General features: G+C 35.5%; 1 protein-coding gene across 6 annotated transcripts in view; it reads right to left on the bottom strand.

The window, feature by feature from the left end:
- The window catches only part of MAPK8 (mitogen-activated protein kinase 8), a 103,810-nt gene that overhangs the window by 25,171 nt on the left and 54,723 nt on the right, over positions 1 to 23,916 (bottom strand). For all 6 annotated transcript variants that reach the window (XM_034662839.1, XM_034662841.1, XM_034662838.1 and 3 more), the window contains exons 2-5: positions 15,753 to 15,923; positions 11,534 to 11,663; positions 6,105 to 6,163; positions 5,877 to 6,015 (exon numbers count right to left, since the gene is read on the bottom strand). In XM_034662839.1, coding sequence (XP_034518730.1) covers positions 5,877 to 6,015; positions 6,105 to 6,163; positions 11,534 to 11,663; positions 15,753 to 15,874 — 450 coding nt within the window. In that variant the 5' untranslated portion in view covers positions 15,875 to 15,923. The remainder of the gene's footprint in view (positions 1 to 5,876; positions 6,016 to 6,104; positions 6,164 to 11,533; positions 11,664 to 15,752; positions 15,924 to 23,916) is intronic.

Here is a 23,916-nt window from a genome sequence, read left to right as displayed (position 1 = left end):
AATTCAATTCAATTCTTCCCTCTGTCCAGTATTAGTATGACTTCCTTTACTCCCTTAAAGATGGTGATGCTGAGGGGACTCCCCAACAACTTCTTACATGTATCTCCATCCTAGAGATTGTTTCCCAGACAGTCTGACCTAAGATAAAGGCACATTCTTCTTCACAGGTAACAGATCCTAATATGTCTCTTATAAGCTCAAATTTATTATTAATAAATTTTCTACAGTTGTACTGTATTTTTACCACTTTATCCATCCACACTAAGGGAATATATTAAAATATCCCAATACTATCGTGTTCGTATAATTCTTCTATTTTTCACGGTTTAAGCTTTGTGTATTACAACTCCACTGCATGTATAAAGTTCTTGACAGTTACTTATCCAAATAGGTGGATTACACCCTTTATCCTCACAAAGTTACTGAAAAATACTTTGTCCCTGGCCCCATCATATTCAATTCATGTGATTAAATAAAGTTATCCTTGTTCTCATGTTTTATTTTCCCACTACATCTTTGCCAATACCTTTCCTTTCAGCATTTGGAAGCTTGCTATAATTGTTTGCAATACAGAAACACATGGTGATGGTGGTTTTGTGTGTCAAAATTTGAACTTTGTTCATTAAGGGGTTAATCCCCTTTATGTTATATATTGGTCTTCTGTAATTTAAAGTTTCTTTTTTATGTTTCTTGCTATTTCTTTTGTTTCCTATCTTCTATCATGTAGTCTGTGATTTCTGTTTTACCCACCTGCTAGCCCCCCATTAATCTGAAAATTTTCTATTTGGAAGATTTTACTTTACTAAAATCAAATTAACTTCCATCATAGCACATTACTGTCCTGGTCCACAGGGCAAAAGAAACAAAAACAAAATCAAGAAGTTTACCTCATTTGCCTCACACAATATATAACGCGATGTGGAAGATGATATACTTTCCCACGTAAAGAGATTTCTCTTACATTGCCTAAAGATGGCATTAGACACAACATTACAGCAGTTGCATATGCAATATACAAAGCAATTCAGTTAGAATGATAACTAAGGATAAGCCTAAATATCTCACATATGTGACTGTCTTAAAATAGGTAACTTGAGCACAAATCTGTGTATTCATTTTGAGTTAGGTTATTTGACACAAGGTAGCTCAAATATGTAATTCCACTGAATTAAATACTTTTCAAGAAATTCCTCTCAAATTAGTTGCTATACTTTTCAAAGAATAAGCTAGAATTAAAACTAAAACACAAAAACGCATGTCCACACAAAAACTTGGACACACACGTTCATGTCAGCATTTCTCATGATAGCCAAAAAATGGTTATCAACCCAAATGCCCTTCAAGTGATGAACAGATAAACAAAATGTGGTATACATCCATAAAGTGAACTATTATTTGGCAATAAAAAGAAATGAAGTACTGATACATGATAAATAGATGGATGAACCTTGAGAACACTATGATAGCGAAAAGCAGCCAGACACAAAAGACCACATTATATATAATTCCACTTACATGAAATATCCAGAATAGGCAAATATATGGAGATAAAAAGTATGTTAGTAGTTGTGTAGGGCTGGGGGTGAAGGGAACAGGGGATAACAGGAATTGAAGGCTAACAAGTACAGATTTCTTTAAGGGTGGTAAAAATGTTCTAAAATTATATTGTGATGGCTGTACAACCTTTGAATATAATAATTATACACTTTATAAACTGTATGGTATGTGAATTACATGTCAATAAAGCAGTTAAAAAACAGGTTACAAAAATATGAACTATTTCTGAATATATGAGAAACACAACTCTGATAAATACTCAATTTTATATAACTGGTAATGATAGCAGGATATTTTATATACTGCTTCACTTCAGAGCAAAACTAAGCTTATACTACTTCATGTAAATCGGTGAAATACAACTTCCCCAAAATATAATTAAAGGCAGTGATGTCAACAAAAATGGAAGAGTAGACTGCTCCACAGAAACACCAAAAAGCAGAGCAAAATGGATCAGGATAAACTTTTTCAGAAATCTGGGAAACAGGTAAATGTTCACAACAACCAAGAAAGCACAGAATCAAGAAAAAGGCAACTTAAAACAACAAGAAAAATGTGCGGTGTTTTAACTAGCCCTTGTCCCACCCATCTTCCTGGCTGGGTGGGAGAGTCTTAAAGAAAACCACCTGCATTCTCACTGTGAGACTCTGGTCTTGGGCTAGACAGGGGGCATTTCTCAAACACACTGCAAGGCAAATGAATAACCCATTCCACCTGTGACAAGACATTAAAGTTGAAGAAAACAAGACATGGCATACCATCAAGTGTACAACATATGCATAATGGAAGTGCCAAATAAGAGGAAAAAGGAAAAGGAGCAGAAAAAAATACTTAAAAAAATAATGACCGAAACTTCCAAATTTAATGAAAGACATAAATCTATACATCCAAGCTGCTCAATGAACTCCAAGGATAAAGGTAAAGAGATCTGCATTGAGACACATTATAATCAAACTGCTGAAAACCAAAGACAAAAAGAGAATCTTAAGAATCAAGAGAAGTAACTTGTCACTTATAAGAGATCCTCAATGATATTAAAAACTGATTTCTCAAAAGAAATCATACAGGCCAAAAGGCAGTGAAAAGACACATTTAATAACTGCTAAAAGAAAAAAATCCAAATAAAAATTCTACATCTAGCAAACTATCCTTCAAAAGTGAAGGAGATAATTAAGATACTTTGAGATAAATAAAAGCTATGGGAATTTGTTGCTAGTTACACCTACTCTATAAAAAAGGCTAAAGTAGTCCTTCACGTAGAAATAAAAGGACACTACACAGTAAACTGAAGCTGTAAGAACAAATAAAGAATACTGGTAAAGGTATTTACATGGGTATTTACATGGGTAAATACAAAGGTCAGTATTACTGTGTTTTGGATTTCTAACTCCTATTTTTTTTCCAATATGATTTAAAAGAAATGCATCAAACAATAATTATGTATCTATATTACTGGGCACACAGTGTATAAGTATGTAATTTGTGACAACTACAACATAATGGAGGAAGGACAGATTGTATGAGGAGTAGAGGGTTTGTGTACTGTTGAAGGTAAGGTGGTAAGAATTCAAAATAAATTCTGTTATAAGTTGAAGAGATTAATTGCAATCCCAATGGTAACTTTTAAGAAATACTCCCTCCAAAAACGAGAATACATATTTTTCTAAGTGCACATGGAATATTCTCCAGAATAGACCACATTAGGTGACAGAACAAGTCTCAATAAATTTTAAAGGACAGAAATCATACAATGTGTCTTTCTGACCACAATGGAATGAAGCTAGAAACCAAGAAAAAAGGAAAACTGCAAAATTCAAAAATTGGTGGAAATTAAAGAGCATATTCTCAAATAACCAATGCAGCAAAGAAAATTCATAAGGAAAATAAGCAAATACTTTGAGATGAATGAAAATGAAAAAACAACACGAAAAAATTTAGGGAATGCAGAAAAAGCAGGCTCAGAGGGCAATTTCATAGCTGTGTTTAAGCTGCTGAGTCTGTGTTATTTTGTTATGGCGGCTCAAGCAGACTAATACAACGTAAGTAAACAGAAAGGCATTCATCCAGTGTCCGTGAATTGGAATACTAAATATAGTCAAGAAGGCAAAACAACCAAAGCAATCTACAGAGTCAATAAATGAAATCTTTATTAAAATTCCAATGGCCTTTCTGCAGAAACGGAAAAGCTGATATTCAAATCCATATGGATTCACAAGGGGCCCTGAATAGTCAAAACAATATTTAAAAAGAAGAATAAAGTTGGAGGGCTCACACTTTCCCATTATTCAAAACTTACTAGAAGGCTATAGTATCAATTTATCTATTTTTTCCCTTGGTTGATTGTGCTTTTGGTACCATTTGTAAGAATTCATTGTCAAATCATTATGGTTTACCCTTATATTTTCTTTTAAGAGTTTTACAGCTTTAGCTCTTCTGTTTAGGTCACTGACACATTTTGAGTTAATTTTTGTGTACGATGTAAGGTAAGGATCCAAATTCATTCTTTTGTGTGTGGAAATCCAGTTGTCCCAGCCTCATTTATTAAAGAGACTTATTTTTTCCCAGTTGAATGGTCTTTGACACCCTTGCTGAAAATCAGTTAGCCACAGATATGTGATTTAATTTCTGGACTCTTAGTTCTATTCCACTGGTCTATGTCTCTGTCCTTACAGCAGTCCCACATAATTCTGATACCTGAATTTCATGAAAATTAAAAACTTTTGTGCATCAAAGGATATCAAGAAAGAGAAAGTACAATATATAAAATGAGAGAAAATATTTACAAATCACATATCTGATAAGGGTCCAGTATCATATATATAATATATCACTTGTATAATTCAACTTATGTATATATAGAAAATATATAAAGAACTTCTATAACTCAACAATGAAAAGACAAACAACCCAATTTAAGAAAATGGGCAAAGTTCTTATGTTCCTTAGATGAGTTTCTCTCTCAGTAGATGGGTAGGAGAAGAAAGGGATAAAGAAAGGGGGGGTAATCAGAAGGGGGAATGAAACATGAGAGACTATGGACTCTGAGAAACAAACTGCGGGCTTCAGAGGGGAGGGGGGTGGGGGAATGGGATAGGGTGGTGACGGGTAGTAAGGAGGGTACGTATTGCATGGTGCACTGGGTGTTATACGCAACTAATGAATCGTCGAACTTTACATCAAAAACCAGGGATGTACTGTATGGTGACTAACATAATAAAAAAATATTTTAAAAAAAGAAAATGGGCAAAGTACTTGAACAGACACTTCTCCCAAGAAGATACACAAATGATGCATAAGCGTATGAAAACATTCAACATCTTTAGTCATCAAGGAAAGGCAAATCACAAGGAGATACCACTTTGTACTCATTAGGTTGGTTAGAATAAAAGTCAGTAAGTATTGGCAAAGATTTGGAGAAATCAGAACCTTCACACATTGCTACAGGGAATGTAAAATGGTATAGCCACTATTAACAGTTTAGTAGTTCTTCTAAAAGTTAAATATACAATTACCACAGGGCCCCTGGGGCGCCTGGGTGGCTTAGTCATCAAGCCTCTGCCTTAGGCTCAGGGCGTGATCCCACCATTCTTGTATGGAGCCCTGCATCAGGCTCCTATGCTGGGAGCCTGCTTCTTCCCCTCCCACTACCCCTGCTTGTGTTCCCTTTCTTTCTGGCTGTCTCTTGCTCTGTCAAATAAATAAATAAAATCTTTAAAAAACAAACAAACAAAAAACAATTACCACAGGACCCAATCCTAGGAAGATAACCAAGAGAATTGAAAATAGGAACTCAGACAAAAACTTGTACATGAATGTTCATAGCAGCACTATCCGCAAAAGCTAAAAAGGTAGAAATAACGCAAATGTCTATCAGTGGATGAATGGATAAACAAAATGTGGTACATACATACACTATAATATTATTTGGTCATAAAGAGGTATGAACTATTGACACATGGTACAACATGAACGAGATTGACAATATTATGCTAAGTTAAAGAAACTAAACATAAAAGGTTACATCTGATTCCATTTATATGAAATATCCATAAGAGATAAATCCATAAACACAGAAAGCAGACTGGTATGAGGCCAGGGGCTGGGGAGAGAGAGAGAGATGGGGACTGACTGCTTAATGTGTATGATTTTGGGGGCAATGGAAATATTTTGAAATTTTATATCGGTGGTGGTTGAACAATGTTGTGAATGTACTAAATGTCAATGAATTAAACCCTTTTAAAAGATGGTTAATTTTATGTTATGTGCATTTCACCTCAATAATTAAAAAAAAGAATATGATGATAGTTTTTTCTACTAACCCGATGAATAATTCCAGCAGAGTGAAGGTGCTTGATTCCACACAGCATCTGATAGAGAAGGTAGGACATTCTTTCATGATCTAGTTCCATCTGAATCACTTGGCAAAGATTTGCATCCATGAGCTCCATGACTATGTAACTTCATGGGTGAAAAAAGATGACAGCTAAAGTGTACAGCAACAGTCTAAGAATAATGTACGAACATAAAATTTTAATTATCACACTTACACATCTTGAAATTCTTCTAGGGATTTCTGTGGTGTGAAAACATTCAAAAGGCCAATTATCTGTGGCAAAAGCAAAGAGACCGAAAAATTAGACACCACTGTTACTAATAATACTTTCATTTAGGAACTGCAAATACACAGGTTAAAAAAAATTCCACCGTCAGTATAAGAATTTTAAAATCTTATGTTCTAAGCCCAAGTAATCGCTCTTATTCTACATATTAAAACTTTATGGCCAGGGATCGGGGGTAGGGAGGGAACCAAAGCACACAGGATCTTTAGGGGGTTAAAATACTCTGTATGATACTATAATAGTATATATTGTGTCATTACACGTTTGTCCAAACCCAAAGAATGTACAACACCAAGAGTGAACCTTAATGTAAACTACAGACTTTGAGTAATAAGGATGCATCAAGTGATTATGATGAATGTACCAGTCTGGTGGGGGATACAGGTAATGAAGTAGGCTATGCATGTGTGAGGGCAGGAAGTGTATGGGAGATCTCTGTAACTTCCTCTCATTTTTGCTGTGAACCTAAAATGCTTTAAAAAAAAAAAAAAAGCCTTAAAAAAACTGTATCAACAGAAGAGCTCCACATATCCATTACATTTATGAATACTCAATTACCAAGGACCTATATTATACAATTCTCTACATAATTTGTAAGCAAGTTTTAAATACCTTCTACCAGCTCTTATCTAACTTAATACCTGTATATGATCTCGGCCCTCCCTACAACGCCCTCAGTTTTTCATAATACTGAACTTCCCCAGTTTTCTGCATTCCCAGTCTATTCACTCGTTCATCCACAGGCATGCCCTTTTTCCCACCATCCTGTCTTTAATCCTTTTCTTTTCTCTACCTGTATCCTTTCCCTGAGCAATATATGGTTTTTCGTTTTGTTTTGTTTTGTCTAAACATCTCTATGTGGATAATTTCCAAATATACATTAAAAGTCCTTGCTTAGTCTGTAAGTCTCAAATATATATTGCCTATATATTGCCACTTCACATGAAAATCTCACAAATATAAAATTGAACTCCTTATCATTCCTACCCAAACCCTTAAACTTTTCCGGAATGCTTTCTCTTATAAAAGAGAAGGCTCACAGTGATTTTTTACTCCTTTTTCAGTAATTGCACCATAATAAATGTTGAAAAGAATACTATCCCATTGTACTGTCAGCTGAACTTCAACCTATTCTTCTTATTCCCTGTACTACTATATAGAGGATTCTAACATCTCATCTAGACTGCTCATGCTATAATTATTTCTAACATTAAGATTCCCTAAACAATGGTTTCTATTTTATTGCCTGTAATATGGTAAAAGAAAGACCTGATCATATTACTGCCCTCTTCAAAAACTTAATGCCAGAAAAAAAAAATTCCAAAACTCCCTTGCAATACATTCAAAGCCTTCCTTCCATGACAGAACATCAACCCAGTTCATCTCCTGCTAAGCTCACTATTAAACTTGATACTTTAGCCATCCTAAATAAGCTTAAACAATGTTAGCTTTAAAAATTCTCAATGCCTTTAAACATAGTCTTCCCTGTACTTGTCATATTTACCTACTAAATTCAGTTACCTTCAAAATTAATGACTTTCATAGAGTCTGACAACCTCTAGTTCTTGACAGGTGGCTGAATATTTTCTTTACTTAGTCCCCACAATATCTTATATGCTATTACGGCATTTAACACAGTGTCATATAGTCTCATTTTCACAACAGCCTCATCCCAATCACACCAGGATCCTTTTTAGAAAGAATTATTCACTTTTTCAGCGTTGACACACATTTTTAAAACATGTGTTAACAATTAGGGATGGGAAAATTTTTCTAGACCAACTTCATGAGGGCAGAATCTATGTCATTCATCTAAGTTTTATGCCTTATAGAAGGCATTCAAATGTTTGTCTAGTGAATAAACTCAGAAAAATAATTCCAGATAACGTCAAACAAATGTGCTTAAGATAGGGAAAGTGATAATAAGAATGCATCTAGCTGCTCAAAATGAATTAATTCCTGACTCCTAAATAGATGAACTGTACATCTAGAGACTTGGAGAAATAATAAAATTGTTCATCTCTGAGAAATCCTACAGTAGAAGAGAAGTGTTAAAGATGAAAAGCATAAAAAGACAAGAGATTAGTGATTGCTTAGAGCCAAGGGGGTTGGGAGATAGGAAAAAGAGAGCTAAACAATATGGAGATTCTTTGTGAGGTGATGAAAATGTTCTAGAACTATGGATAGTCACATACATCAGTGAATATACTAAAAACCACTGAACTGTACACATTAATAAACTGTACAGTATATAAATTGTATCTCAGTAAAGCAGTTATAAAATAAAGAAGACAGACAGCTGTCTTATTTTTCAAAAAGGAAAATAAAGGAAATTATATCAATCATAGACTGGACAGCCAAACAAAAGTCAAGGACTGATTCAGTGCACGGTATATAAGTACTCTGAAAGAAGTAACACTAGAAGCAGGTAAAAATTCACTGAGACACTGTACTTCCTTCTGTGAATAAAACAATGACAACAACGAACAGCAGCAGATCAGAAATGTGATAAGTATATGAAGATTTCAAAAAGGTATTTTTGAAAATGTCTTCAGTCATAATATCCATGTGAATAAGATGAAGAATTCAGGAGAGATGGCTAATTTTTATAGTTATACACGTCATTTCTGCGGTATACCCAAGGGTCACTAATGAACTAATCCAGCTATTAAGACGGCATCCTGAGCAACACTGGGACGTGAAACTAATAAGTGAAAGTCAGAATGAAGGAAAAAGCAATGCCCAACAGTCTGGGAAGAGGAACCAGATTTCACATGTGAAATTCTAGGGAGCAATAGGAAGTACTATACTTAACCTCCAAAACCAAAAGATAAAAAGTAAAAGATGGAGGGCACCTGGTTCACTCAGTCAGTACAGCGTATGACTCTTGATTTTGGGGTTATAAGTTTGAGCCCCAAGTTGGGTGTAGAGCTTACTTAAAAGTAAAGTGTTTAAAAAAAAAAAAAAAAAAGAAAGTAAAAGATGGGAAAGATGTGATCTATTAGGAGGCCTGTGACAAAGAATAACTTACTAAGACAATGTGAATCAAATGGTGACCTGATTTCTAAATAGGATTATAATGTCCATGGTTAAGAGGAGATGATATGCCTCAGTTCTCTTGGAGATTTCAGTCAGACACGAAGTACTGTGTGCTAGGTGACACAGCAAAGTATGTTCAGAGATAAGTGACCAAGTTGAAAAACAAACTCAAAAGCATCTATGAAAATAGGAAATGCAGAACAATATGAACATACTTAGTACCACTGAAGTGTATGCTTAATATGGTTAAGATAGTGAGTTTTATGTAATGTGTATTTTACCACAATAAAAAAAAAGAGGTGGGAAAAAACAGATGTTTAGACCAATGAAGAGATGATCTGTGTGGAACATGAAACTGCTGAAAAGGCAAGACATTACAAAAACATCCATCCATTAGAAGTATAAAAATTAATTCCTTCATCATTCCTGGCTTCCCTATACAGCTGACCCTTGAACAACATGGGTTCAAACTGTGTGGGTTCACTTATACATGGACTTTTTCTGATACAGTACAGTATTGTGTAAGAATTTTCCTTATGATTTTAGTAACATTTTTTCTCTAGCCTACTCTAAGAATACAATATATGTAATACACAAAATATGTGTTAATCTACTATTTATGTTATCAGTAAGGCTTCCAGCCAACAGTAGACTATCAGTCGTTAAGTTTGGGGTAGTCAAAAGTTATATGCAGATTTCGGCTGCAAAAGGGTTGACATCCCTAACTCCCACATTGTACAAGGGTCAACTGTATTTAGTTTTACATTCACTCTCCAAACAAATCTACTCTATGTCAGCACTCTTGTAGGTGCCGAGGGTACTGCCTGCATGGACCCTGCCATCCCCATCAGAGGGTTAACTATGTTAAATAAGCTTTCCATGCCCTCCATTTAGTCAATGCAACCATCCTTTTTGCTGTCACCCACGCTCAGGAAGTAGGAGTTTATTGGTCATGTTCCCAATGAAAAACTAAGGCAATATCACAGTCATCACTGCCTTGAAATGGACTACAAGGGGGCATGAACAGCTCCATCTGAGGGCAGGAGGCCACCAACAAAACCCTGACAAGCAACATGGCTAGCTCCCACATAGAACAAGAATGGCTGACACAACTTGTTCCCTGTCACTGACTTTATACCTCTTTCTAAGTGCTGTTCTTTCTCTCTGGGAGGCTCTTTTCCTTCAACTACCCAATTTTTAACCCATTTTTAAGAAAATCTAGGGCCACCCTTCCCCAAAGCTTTTCCCATTTCATGAAAGCTCATACAATCTCTCTCCTGAAATCTCAGCACTTATTTTCCATCTGCCACAATTTGACAATCAAACTTCCACTGCTTTATACTTGATATTTCACTATGTATGTGTCTTCAAAATAACACTATACATTCCCCAAATAAGGAGCCTCATCCTTAACTTCCATGAATTTTTCCCCTCAATGGCTAATCTAATAACTCCAGTACACAGAGGCCTGCAGCGCTGGTTCTCAAAATGTGGTAAACTGTGTTATCTGGCATTAAAAAGCACTGAGCTTATTATATTTTATAAACTCCTTTGGACAAACACCACAAGACATCTTCAGTCAGATGCTTTTGGTTTAGTACTTCATAAAACTGTTCCTTACACAATTCGCTCCCACTTTATTTCCTCTGGGCTGAGAGAAATCATTCCATTAAAATAATCATAAAAGTATGTTTTCACTCATTCTCAAAATGAGTGAAAGTTATATTTTTAAGTCGCTATAATCATTAGGAAAAAGAATTAGGGGTATTTTCCTAATTTCATTTAAATATTTTTTGAAGTTTCTGCTAAACTGCTTTATAAAATCATGGACTATCTTCAACCTAAAGTGACCAGTGAGTATCAGCATCACTTAAAAAAGTGGGAGTAGGGTAGGGAAAAATGATTTGAATTTTGTATCTAGTATTATTAAATAAAATTCCAGTGTCAAAGTAAAATGGGAACAATTTCATCTCTGTGCTAAGGCTACAGTTTTCTGAAAAGTCAGCCTGACAGAAAGCAAAAAGTAGAAGATGAGATCAAGCGTAAATGAAGTTCCTCTAAAACACCTACTTCTTTTAAAACTCCTTTTGCAAATTCAATGTCAGAAAATTACACAATCTAAATTTCAGAAGCTGTTTTCTTTTGATATAATTTAATAAAGTTGAGAAAAGTTTACACTGTAGATGTATACCCCTTTTAAATGTTTCAATCCAGAAGAACTTAAAGCACCAAATACATCTTTAAAGTTTTTGTTATGTATTCACAAACAAATCTTGAATTCAGCTATACTTAAGACATTTTCCAAAATGTTCACTTACATTTTTGTGATTAACACATTTCATAAGAACTAGCTCTCTGTAAGCCCGTTTAGCATGAGTCTGATTCTGAAATGGCCGGCTTAGCTTCTTGATTGCAACATTTCTTTCAAGAATGGCATCATAAGCTGCACTGTAACAAGAAATTCAAAAACAACAAAAAAACTTTAAAATCTGCAAAACTGAATTTATGAAACATTCATGCAGATTCCTTTCTCCAAAAATAAAATGCAACTGTATCAATTTCCAATCTTTGATATTCAACATGTTCCTTCTATACCTATTATAGCATATTCCAACAATGTATAGCATTGTTAACTGTTTTTTAAAATGCTAATATATTCAATGGACTGTGAAGACAGAGACAGTGCTCATCACTGGGTGTCCTCCAAGATCCACCTAGCATATAATGGGCACTCAATGCACAAATGTCTAATGAGTATTCAGGTCCAATAGATAGCTTTAAGCCTAATGAATCCTTCACCCTGCACCTACACCAAGGAAAGACAGGATTAAAGAATACATGTGGTCATAAATTCTACCCAAATACTTCCTGAAGAATTCTACATAAGTAGATCACTTCCATCTTCCTTGGACACAACAAAATGCATACAGAAAGAGAAAAGAACACATATATAAAGGTATATAAAAGGTTATTTTACAATATAGAAAGTACTTAAAATTTGTTTTTGGAGGAAGAATTAAAAAATCAAGTTTACAAATATAAATCCTAGATCTCAGGACATTAGACGTTGCTTTGTAACTGTTAACGAAACGCCTATAATTCTGTGATATAACATCAATCATTCTTCATATCTTCTACCATATCACACTGACTAAACAGCATGTTTTGCAAATGACAGATCAGAGAAAGTAAAGCACAAATAAGGAAAAATATCTTAAAATTATAGAATATTATGATTGAAAGAGACTTTAAAAATCATTCCAATTCACCAGTGCCAGCGATTTGCCCAAGGTTAGTCAGAAAGTTAAAAGCAAAGCTGAGACCAAAAGACTAAGATATGAAGTTAACCACTTTGCATACTGGACTACCTAATATACTATAAGACTTCTGTTTATGTGATATTTGGAAAGTTAGCACACCGCTGATTAAAATTATTCTCTCATCTAACTGAACACGAGTTTGTTTTCTAGCTATCTCACTATCTCAAATCTTGTGAAGAAATACGTATTGAGACATTGGTACTCTGGCATGTAAATACAGAATTATATATGCCAAAACTATTTTGTGTATACATAATATTTCAAACTCTAAAGTATCTAAGAAGGTTACACTATTTTGTATCCAAGGAATTTAGATTTCTTTTTTTTTATAAAGATTTTATTTATTTATTTGACAGAGATAGAGACAGCCAGCGAGAGAGGGAACACAAGCAGGGGGAGTGGGAGAGGGAGTGGGACAGGAAGAAGCAGGCTCATAGCAGAGGAGCCTGATGTGGGGTTTGATCCCATAACGCTGGGATCACGCCCTGAGCCGAAGGCAGACGCTTAACTGCTGTGCCACCCAGGCGCCCCAGGAATTTAGATTTCTAATTGTTGATACTTAAATGTGCAGGAATTAGAGACCCCAATCCAGACCCCTATGAATCTTATTATCACTGGGCCCAAAATACTGCCTTTAAAAAAGAATTAGGCTCTTCAGTTGATTCTGATGGTAACAGAGTGAGGTTTTTGTTTTTTTTCAAATTTTTTAAAGATTTATTAACTTATTTGAGAGAGAGAGAGAGAGAGAGAAAGCACACAGAGGAGAGGGGCAGAGAGAGAGAGAAATTTAAGCCAACTCCACATGGAGTGCGGAGCCCCGTAGGGCTTGATCTCACGACTGGGAGATCACGACCTGAGCTGAAACAGAGAGTCAGACACTTAACCGGCTGTGCTACCCAAGTGTCCCCAGAAAAACATTTTTTATTTTTTTAAAAAAATTTATTTGAGAGAGAGAGAGAGCATGCGTGCACGCAGGAGCGTGGGAAGGGGGAGATGCAGAAGGAAAGGGAGAAGCAGACTCCCCGCTGAGCAGTAAGCCCAACGCAGGGCTCAATCCCAGGACCCTGAGATCATGATCTGAGCTGAAGGCAGATGCTTAACCAACTGAGCCACCCAAGCACCCCACAAAAAACATTTTTAAACACTATTAAGAAATTTATAAATACTATATTCCTTCCAACAACCATGTAAATTAGGTGAGAAAACTGGCTTATAAGTGTTAACTTGCCATGAGTCACAAAGTTAATACATCATAAAGCTAGAATCTGAACCACAAGCTGGCTTTCAGAATCCTTCTTGTATTGACTGTTGCACGTTATCTTCTTTAAATTTAATTTGTGGTTTGTTAAAATATGGTTCGCTAAAATGACAACCAGCCAGCCAATAATGCTTTATAAAATTATCCAAATTCTGTAATTTTTGGTATTATAAATTACTTCAAGAGTATAAAAAGAGAATAAATACTATCATTCCCATTAGAGAAATCTGCTAAGATTTTAGTATTTTACCATAATTGCTATTTTTTTTTTTTTTTTAAAGTGGGCTCCACACCCAGCATGGAGCCCAACACAGGACTTAAACTCAGGACCCTGAGATGAAGACCTGGTCTGAGATCAAGAGTTGGATGCTTAACTGACTGAGGCACCCAGGCACCCCAAGTGCTAAATTTTTTAAAAAGTGATATATTATCACAGGTAGAGTCCCCTCCCTTGTCTCTAATTTTAAGAGGTAAACATTATTCTGAGTTTTGACACTTTCCTACATATGTATGGATCCTTAACTACATGGTCCTATTTTGCATATTTTTTAAAATTTTTTTTTAAATTTATTTATGTGACAGAGAGACAGCCAGCGAGAGAGGGAACACAGCAGGGGAGTGGGAGACGAAGAAGCAGGCTCCCAGCGGAGGAGCCTGATGTGGGACTCGATCCTAGAAAGCCGGGATCACGCCCTTAGCTGAAGGCAGATGCTTAACGACTGCGCTACCCAGGCGCCCCATTTTGCATATTTTAAACTATACATAAATGGTACAATAATGCATATATATTCTGCATCTTCCTTTTAAACTCAACACTACATTTCTGAGATTGTCCTTGTTGAAACATAGCTCCAGTTCATTTTAAATGTTGTATAGTATTTCACTATATGAATATATCACAATTTTTTATTCTCATGGACAGACTTGCTGCTGTTACCAATTTTTGCTATTATAAATGGTGTTGCAAAGAACAGCCCTATGTATGTCTCTTTATGTACATGTGCAAGAGTTTTTCTAGAACCTGGGAGACCTGCAGGATCATATACACTTACATGATTTTCTTTAATAGATTCTGAAATAAATCTGGTTCAAGAAGAGGTAATATAGAATTATGCTTGAGTGAAGCTTGGAATTCCCCCAAACACTAGTTTATTATGCTAACTCAGTGATCTAAAATCATTAGCAGACCTGTCTCCGAAAGTGTTCTACCCTTCATTTTATAAAGAATTATGCTGGGGTACCTGGGTGGCATCCGACTTTTGGTTTCAGCTCAGGTCATGATCTCAGGCTGCATTGGGCTCTGTGCTCAGCGGGAATTCTGCTTGAGATTCTATCCCTCTGCCCTGCCCCCCACCCCGTGCTCTCTCTCTCTCTCTCTCTCTCTCTCTCTCTCTCTAAAACAAATAAAACTTAAAAAAAAGAAAAAAGGATTATTTTGATCTATAAAGCCTAGGCCTTTCATAGAAATTAGCCAGTAAATCAATTTCAAAGATACTCTGAAACACATACAATGAGATGGTATTAACTCACTTCATTCCCTAGTGCAAAATAAGATTTCTGAAATTCCAGAGTTTCATTATAGTGTGAAACTGATGATTAAGTGAAGCTTCTTATTAAACAACTAACTAGCTATGGGAATCGATGTACACATGGAATTAACAAGCATGCCACTTCTTCTTTCCTTATGATTGACAGTTGTCTTTACATGGCTTGTGACCAAGTATTTAATGATACTTTATACTTAAAGATGGCACTGCTGATTTATAAAGTTGTGTTTATTAAATAATAAAGACCATCAACCCGAGAACAAAAAAGTTTGCCATGTTATAGCTTTAATTTAAACTGTATAGTTTTATTTTAATTTTTTGAGGCAAGTTAAATATTTTCCAAGGTATATATAAGAAGAGAAAAGATGGCAGTTAATGATTCCTTGCTTAATTTTTGGAAGTAAAAACTTACCATACTATTCCTTGAGCTCCTGAGCCTATAGGTTTTAAATTCTGATACCGTTTCAAGACTGTAAATGTAGAATCTCCAATCTCTACACTATAAAAATTGCTGTCACGCTTGCTTCTGCTCATGATGGCAAACAATTAATTTAATGGCTTCATCCAAATATTCACCGAGAAGCTGCAAAATGGAACAAAATGTGATGTTAACAAAATGAATTTGTCTAATCTTAAAATTCAAGTCCTCACTCTGTTCACTGATAGTAACACAGATTGCTATACCATGTTAAAAGAGCTGCTTCATTAAAACACAACTGAAAGAAAAAAATACCACAGAGCCTGGTTAGCATTTGCTATACTTGAGATGACTGATAGTTAAAACAAAACTTTTACAAGGGTTAACAGTTTCTCCACAAGTCACTAGTATTAATATGCATACGTGTCTTAACTTACTGGAAAACTGTAAAAACAAAAAAAAGCAAATAATTAAACTAAACATGCTTTTAGGTCATTTCCATAGCTTAAAATTTAGAACCAGTCCTTTTTATGTATTTATTATAAAATATGGAAACCTTGATTTTTGTGAGAAACTGATAAACTTTCATTCAAAAATAATTCACAAACTCATTTAGTGTGACATGGAAGAAACAACCAACTGGAAGGCTAGTAAGCTGGTTAGCATTTATGATCCCTACCTAACAAACAGAGAGCAGCACAGTGCCGTCACCATAACAGAGTCCCTGATCCCTGACAGCAACAACTAGGTGTAATGCAGATGCTGAGGTTATAATGGTTGAAAGGATGAAAAGCAGGGTAGAAGATACAAGATAAAATAAGAAGATATAAAATAAAGTTAAAAATAAGAAAATATAAGAGAAAATATACAGAGAAAGCATTTAGTATATTGGGGTGTGAAATAAAACAGTACTGTTCTGAATTGTGTGGGGCCTCAAAAGCATGACATAAGTTCTGACCACAGCTCTTTACCACATGCCCAATTACAATCCAAGGAAGTCTTTTTCTACCTATTTAAGTTGAATTTATTTACAAACCCTTTACCCATTCTTACTAGAAGAAAATGGTCTATTACAAAATGCACACAAGACAGCTCCAAACTACTCCCCACATCCTACAATAAACCAAGAAACAAGTTAGGTCTAAAGAATTACTGTGTGTGTGTGTGGCGGGGGGCGGTTTAAGACAATGCTAACAAAAAACAAAAATAAAAACAAAATCCTGATAAGACTTAACAATGTAAAGAATCAATTTAACAAATACTAAGTGCCTAACCTGTGCCAGGCACTATGGTGGGCCCTAGGGCCAGATTATGTAGATGCTTGTGAACTGGATTCTAACACAGCTGAATTCTTAGAGTAGGATGGAAGGCACTGGAAAGTGGAGAGCAAGAGTACCCTGACCAGCATCCTGGCTGCTACTCGGAGATTATACTGCAAGAGGAGGGCATTGGAAGAGGAAACCTAGTAAGCTATTGCACTAATCCAGATATTGTACTAATCCAGATAAGAGATAAAATCAAACTTAATGAGGACTCTTAGATGTGATGAAACTAAACAAAAAAGTTCAAACAGTGTAGGCTTTAAAAAAGAAGATAAGTAAACTGAAAGCATTCAGAAGTCAGATAAATGAACTGGATACATTAAAGAGATGCCAGAGAAATATTTCCAAAATCACTAACTAAACTACTCCAGACAGAAGTGTCTGAAATGACAAATGTCATTAATTCTGCTTGAGAAGACAGACCAGAAGCTTAAAGAAAAAAGTTTGGTAATGATTTAAAAATCTAGATATGCCCATAGGATGATCAAATATAGGTATTGGGTACCCAGATCAATTTCCTAATGTAACCTGAATTCCCTCTTGTCTACCAGAGTACGGAAATAGGGAGAAAAAGAAGTGAAAAGAGGAAGAGAGGGAAGTATTAGGTGTCAGGTCCCTCATCAAATATTCCACACACTGATCCTAGAAACTCGGTCTGCCCAGGACCCGGAAACAGTCATAATGGTCTCTGGTAATGTGCACATATGGTCAGAGGCAGAACACAAAGCCTCCATAATAGCAAGGAAAGGCTTCTCTCTATTCCCAGAACAGAATGGCCTGGAGCAGAAGTGCCCATGGTACACACACAGAAGTCTAGACTAAGCTGTGGCAGCAGCTGAATGACGATAGCTAACACAACTCCCCAGGAACAGGTACAGCAGAGTACCCAAGGTTAAGTACATAGGCCCGGTCAGTGGTACCCTCCACAAAAACCATAGCTGCCACTCCCACGAACAAGAAACAGAAAACTCTACTCACTTAGGCTCTCAGTTACACAATATTTACTGGCATACCTGAGTCAAACTCTAAGCTGGGTACAATAAACACAACAGTAATCAGTATCTATCTGGTCCTTAATGGAGCTTGCGGTTAAGACAGGTAAAGAGACCTTATGTTGCTTAGTATCTGCCTGTGTATCAATATGGCTGTGATAAGAATGTGAAGGGAAAGGACAGGATGCTAACAGAAGCAAGACTACGCTAGTCTGGGCTCAGGAAAAAATTCCCTTGATGCTATGATGTTTGAGCAAGATCTGAACACTGAATACGAGTTAACCAGGCATGGAGAGAAGGGAGCTTTCTAGGCAAAACAAACAGCACATGCAAGGCTAATCCACCAACTTTACTCAATTTGATGAGTTTGAATGAACGTGTACAATCCTATAACTACAACCCAAACCGTGCTATAATTCCATCACCACAAAATGGCCCCCCCGCCGTGTGGGTCCATCCCTGCCATCTATTTCCCACCCACCCCTGGCAACCAATGAACTGCTTAGTTGTGTCTTTCCTAGTTCTTCATATAAATGAAATCACACAGCATTATGTAATTTGTGTGTCTGGCTCTTTCACTTGCCCTGATGCTTTTTTTTTAAGATTTTATTTTTTAAACTTATCTCTACACCCACTGTGGGGCTCAAACTCACAACACCAAGATCAGGAATCTCATGCTCCACCAAATGAGCCAGCCAGGCGCCCCTGCCCTAATGCATATACTATTCATCTGCCCTAATGCATCCCTTTTTACTGCCAAATGGTATTCTACTGTGTGGATATACCATTTGGACATCTGGATTGTTGCCAGTCTGGAGGTTATAATAAATAATACTAGTATAAACATTCACACTTCCCCCCCCCATTCATCTTGGGTAAATATTTAGGAGTGGGATTCTTAATCCTATGTTTAACTTTTATAAGAAACCGCCAAACTGTTTTCCAAAGCGGCCATACCATTTTTCATTCCCAACAGCAAAGTAACAGTGTTCCACCTGCACCACATTCCTGTGATTGCCATTTAACTTTATGTATACTAGTGGGTACATAGTGGTATTTCACTGTAGTTTACGTTTCCTAATAATTAATGATGTTGAGCATTTTTTCACAAGATTACACATTACATCTTTTTTTGATAAAGTAGCTAATTAACACTTTTGCGCATTTAAAAATATGATTGCTTTAGTACTTATTTATATATTCTGGATATACATCCTTTATCAGATGTTGTGCAAGTATTTTTTCCAAGTCTGTGGCTTGCCTTTCCGTTTCCATTTTCTTAAGTGTCTTTTTTTTTTTAACATTTTATTTTGAAATAATTTTAGAACCACACAGAAGTTACAAAAATAGTACAAAGATCCTGACTATCCTTCACCCAGCTTTACTCAAATGAGAGCATCTGACATAACCACAGCACAATTATCAAAATGAGAAAGTTGACATTGGTACATACTATTAGCAAAAAGGAAACTTGACACTGGTACAATACTATTAAAGAAACTACAGGTTTTATTCAGATTTTACCAGTTTTTACATGTACTGTGTGAGTAAATTTATCACATACATCTATTAGCGCAATCACAATCAGAATACAGAAGTGTTTCATCTCACCAAAGAAAATATTTCGTGCTATCCCTTTAGATAATTACACCCTCTTGCCAACTGTAACCCTGGCAACTATGATCTGTTTCCACCACTATAAATTTTTTTCATTTAAATAATGTTATGTAAATGAAATCACATAATATGTAATCCTTTATAGTTTCCAATATACAGGCCTTGCAAAATTTTGTTCAACTTCTCCTTAGGTATTAATATTCTGGGTGCTACTGTAAATGTTTTAATGTTAATTTATTTTTAATTTTCAATTGTTCATTGCTTGTACACAGAAATACAATTAAGTTTTTTGTATAATAACTTTGTACTAAGCTCATTTATTAGTCTTAGTAGCCTTTTTTGTGGATTCTTTGAGATTTTCCACATATACAATCAGTTTCATTTCTTCATTTCCAATTTGGATGCTTCTGAATTCCTTTTCTTGCCCCACTGTACTAACTACAATTTCCATATAATCCTGAATAGATGTGGTAAGAGCAAACATCGTTCCTTTGGTTCCTGATCTGAGGGGGAAGGCATTCAGTCTTTCACCACTAAGGATGATGTATATGACAGGATTTTACTAGATGGCCTTTAACAAGATGAGAATGTTCCCTTTAAGTCCTATTTCACTGAGAGTTTTTAGTATTAGTAAGTACTGAATTTTGTCAAATGATTTTTCTGAATCTGTTGAGACAGTCATATAATTTTGTGTTCTTAGCTGGTTCACATGAAGTACACTGATTGATTTTCAAATGTTGAACCAACCTTGTATTCCTGTAATGAACCTTATTTGGTCAAAAGTATCCTTTTTATATTACTGATTCATTTGGCTAAAATTTCATTGAAGGATTTTCCATTTATTTTTATAGGGAAATTGGTCTACAATTTTCTTTCACGGTAGCATAACGCTGACCTCAAAAAATGAGTTGGGAAGTGTTCTCTCCTCTTTTATTTTCTGAAAGACTTTGTGTAGAAGTGATACTTCATCTTGAATGTTTGATAGATAAAATATCTCAGTGAAGCCTTCTAGGACAAGAGTCTTTTTTGAGGTAAGGTTTTCATTGCAAATTAAAATTTTACATATATAGATATACATAGGACTATTCAAGTTACTTCTTCTTAAATGAGTTTTGGTAGTTTTGTGTTTTTCAAGGAATTTGCTAATTCCATCTAAGCTGTCCAATTAAATGTCTATAGGATCTGTAATCATGTATCCTCTTTCAACCCTATACTGTAAACTGTGTTGTTGTTTTTTTTCCTGATCAGTCTGGCTAGAATTTTATCACTATTTTTGATCATTTTGAAAAATTAGATTTTATTTCTGACTTTATTGTTTTGAACTTTTCTATTTCATTGGTTGATGCTCTTGTCTTTATTTCCTTCTTTTTGCTTGTTTTGGGATTGCTATTCTCTTCTAGTTTCTTAAAATGGAAGCTTAAAAGTACTGGTTGGAAAACTTTCTTTTACTATAAACACATAATACTATAATTTACTCACCATTTTAGCTTCTTCCCACGATTCATTATCATCATATCCATATTTAACAATAAAATAAATACAACCACTTATGTAGGTTTTACTTTGCACCGGATCTTATTTCAAGTGCTTTATAAATTTCCTTTAATCCTCACAACAGGCCTATGAAGGTTTTCTAGTTGTTTATGGCTAAAGGGTAAATTCAATTCTTGTTACTACTACTTGGCTGGAAGCATAAATCCCATGTACTTATTTTGTGTGATGTTTCTTTACGTTAAGATAGGAATTACTGTTTTTCTATCTTTTAGATGATGAAATTAAGTCTTAGAAAGGTTAATTGCTTATGGTTACAAAGTTAGTAAGGGGTGGAGTGAAGATTTGAGTCCTTCACCCATACACTATATCGAGTCCAAAATTAAAAGAAAAATCTTGGTGGTGAAAAAGAGTATGAAGGGAAAGGTACAGTTATAAATATGTTGAGTCTGAGATATCTTTAAGATATCCAACCAAATGTAAGTATCAAGCTGATAGCCAGACACAGAACTGGACCTCAGAGGAAAAGTGTGGGTAAAAGATGCAAATTTAAGAGTTGTTACTGAGCCAATGAAAATGATGTTACTCAAGAAGAGAGCAGTAGGAAGGAAGAGAGACCTAAGATTCAGCTTTGTGAACACCTACATTTAATGAGCAATTAGAAAAAGATAAGCCAACAAAGAAATCAGAGAAGATATAGCCAGTCACATAAAATGAGAGAAGATACTGGAGAAGCCAAAGGAAGTGTTTTAAACCACAGTGGTCAATAGCAGTGAATGCTACATAAGTATCAAAGAAACCACGTGAATAGAGTAATGGGGTTTGTGGAAGCTAGACTGGAATAAGCTGAGGTATAAGTAGGATATGATTTTTAGAAACAGGTTTAACAGGTATCAGTACTTCTTAACATAAATTTAGCAAAGAAGAGAGGCAACTGATAGAGAAAAGTAAATGGTCAAGGGAGAATAATTAGATTATATACAACACATAATGTAGTATAGCGTAGCAAATATAACACGAAGACAACATGAGCACATTTACCTAATAATAGAAAGGATCCAATACAGATAGGAAGGGTGAGAATAGGGGAATGAAAAAGAAAAATGACGTTTCAGATAGCACTGTATCTCTGAAAAGGTAGAAAGGAATGGGATCCAGAACATGTACAGCCATACAGAGCTCTGCCATCAGAAAATACCATCAAGACTGAGATGGAAGGATCAATTTCCAAGACAAGGGCAGGAAGGATACTGGTGACATTACAGAGGATGCATTTGTTCTCCTGTTCTCTCCATGATGATACTGGAACACCAAGAGTGTGAGAAAGAAACGGTACTGGTCGCTGATGACTCATGTCCCTCCTCAGGAAAGCCTCTTCTTGAATTAAAAACAAAGGAACTATAGTTGTAGAATTTAGATGTGACTGGTTATGGAGCAATAAGAGAAAAGACAGACATTATTATCCCATTCAATAGATGGCTAAACTGAGGCTCAAAAAAGGCTAACATACAATCAAATGTTGTGGAAATGTTGAAGTTCAGCTCTAGTCTTCAAATTTCACCTCTTATTATTCCTCTAGCAAGAATACTAAACCCGATGTCAACATGGCTAAATTATCATCCCCCAAAACTCTCATGCACCTGAAATTTGCTCATTTCCCTTTCTTTTTTGTGAAATATTTTCACCGTTTTTTCTATCCCAATTCTATCTACCAAAGACTAGCTTAAGCCTCTTCTACTCAAACCAACTTGAACACAATTTCTCATCTAAACTACTTTGTATATTTAAATATGCAGATTTTACTACCAGACTGTGATTTTTTTTTTTAAGATTTTATTTATTTGAGAGAGAGAGCATGCAAGGGGAGGGAGAGAGAGGGACAGAATCCCAAGCAGACTCCACGCTGAGTGCAGAGCCCACACGGGATTCGAGGCAGGGTTCTATCCAACAACCCTGAGATCACAACCTGAGCTGCAACCAAGAGTCAGACATTTAACTAACTGAGCCACCCAGGCGCCCCCAGCCTGTGATTTTTTTTGAGGATAAGGACTGTTTCCTACATCTTCAGATTTCCAACATATCAGCTCTCTGTAACAGTTATAATTTAATACTAACTGCTAAGAATATGAACCTTTTTAAAGTCACAAATTATTTAATAAATTGTTTTGTTTATCTTCATCAGTGTTTCCTCCATTAGCAGGAAAAAAAGACTGAATTAGGTTTTTATGACTCAAAGTTTACTTCTGTGATGTCTACACAAGGAACAAAACTCTACTGCTATCAGGCTTGGCCCATCTATAAAATGGCTTGTCTGGCAAGCCTGAATGTGGAGATAAACATGTTAATTAAAATAGTTATATTAAAAGTATTTAGGGGAAAAAGAATGAGTTCAATGCAGCCACACCGAAAGGCCTTACAGACAACAAAAAATAACTCGGGTTGCATCACAAATATATTTAATGGCTAAGCTTAGAATTTAACCAACTAACTTCAGAAGTTATCCTACAGAAAAGTGCAACTCAACAAGCTCCTATAATCCTCACAACAAATAAGCTATAAGTAAATATTAAGACTTAAGAAACTTATTATTAAAACAGAATGAAGTAAAACCAACACACAAGAAGAAACAGAATTCTCTACCTATCCACCATCTCTAAAGCTGAATGGGGTGAACATACAGACACTTGTATACCTTTCTTTTTCCTAGAGTACACTTTACACTCTAGCTTAGTGATT

Source organism: Ailuropoda melanoleuca, chromosome 6 (assembly GCF_002007445.2).
Source record: "Ailuropoda melanoleuca isolate Jingjing chromosome 6, ASM200744v2, whole genome shotgun sequence".
Lineage (NCBI taxonomy): Eukaryota > Metazoa > Chordata > Mammalia > Carnivora > Ursidae > Ailuropoda > Ailuropoda melanoleuca.
Note: the sequence above shows the minus strand (reverse complement) of the source record. Positions and strands in the feature narration are given on the sequence as shown.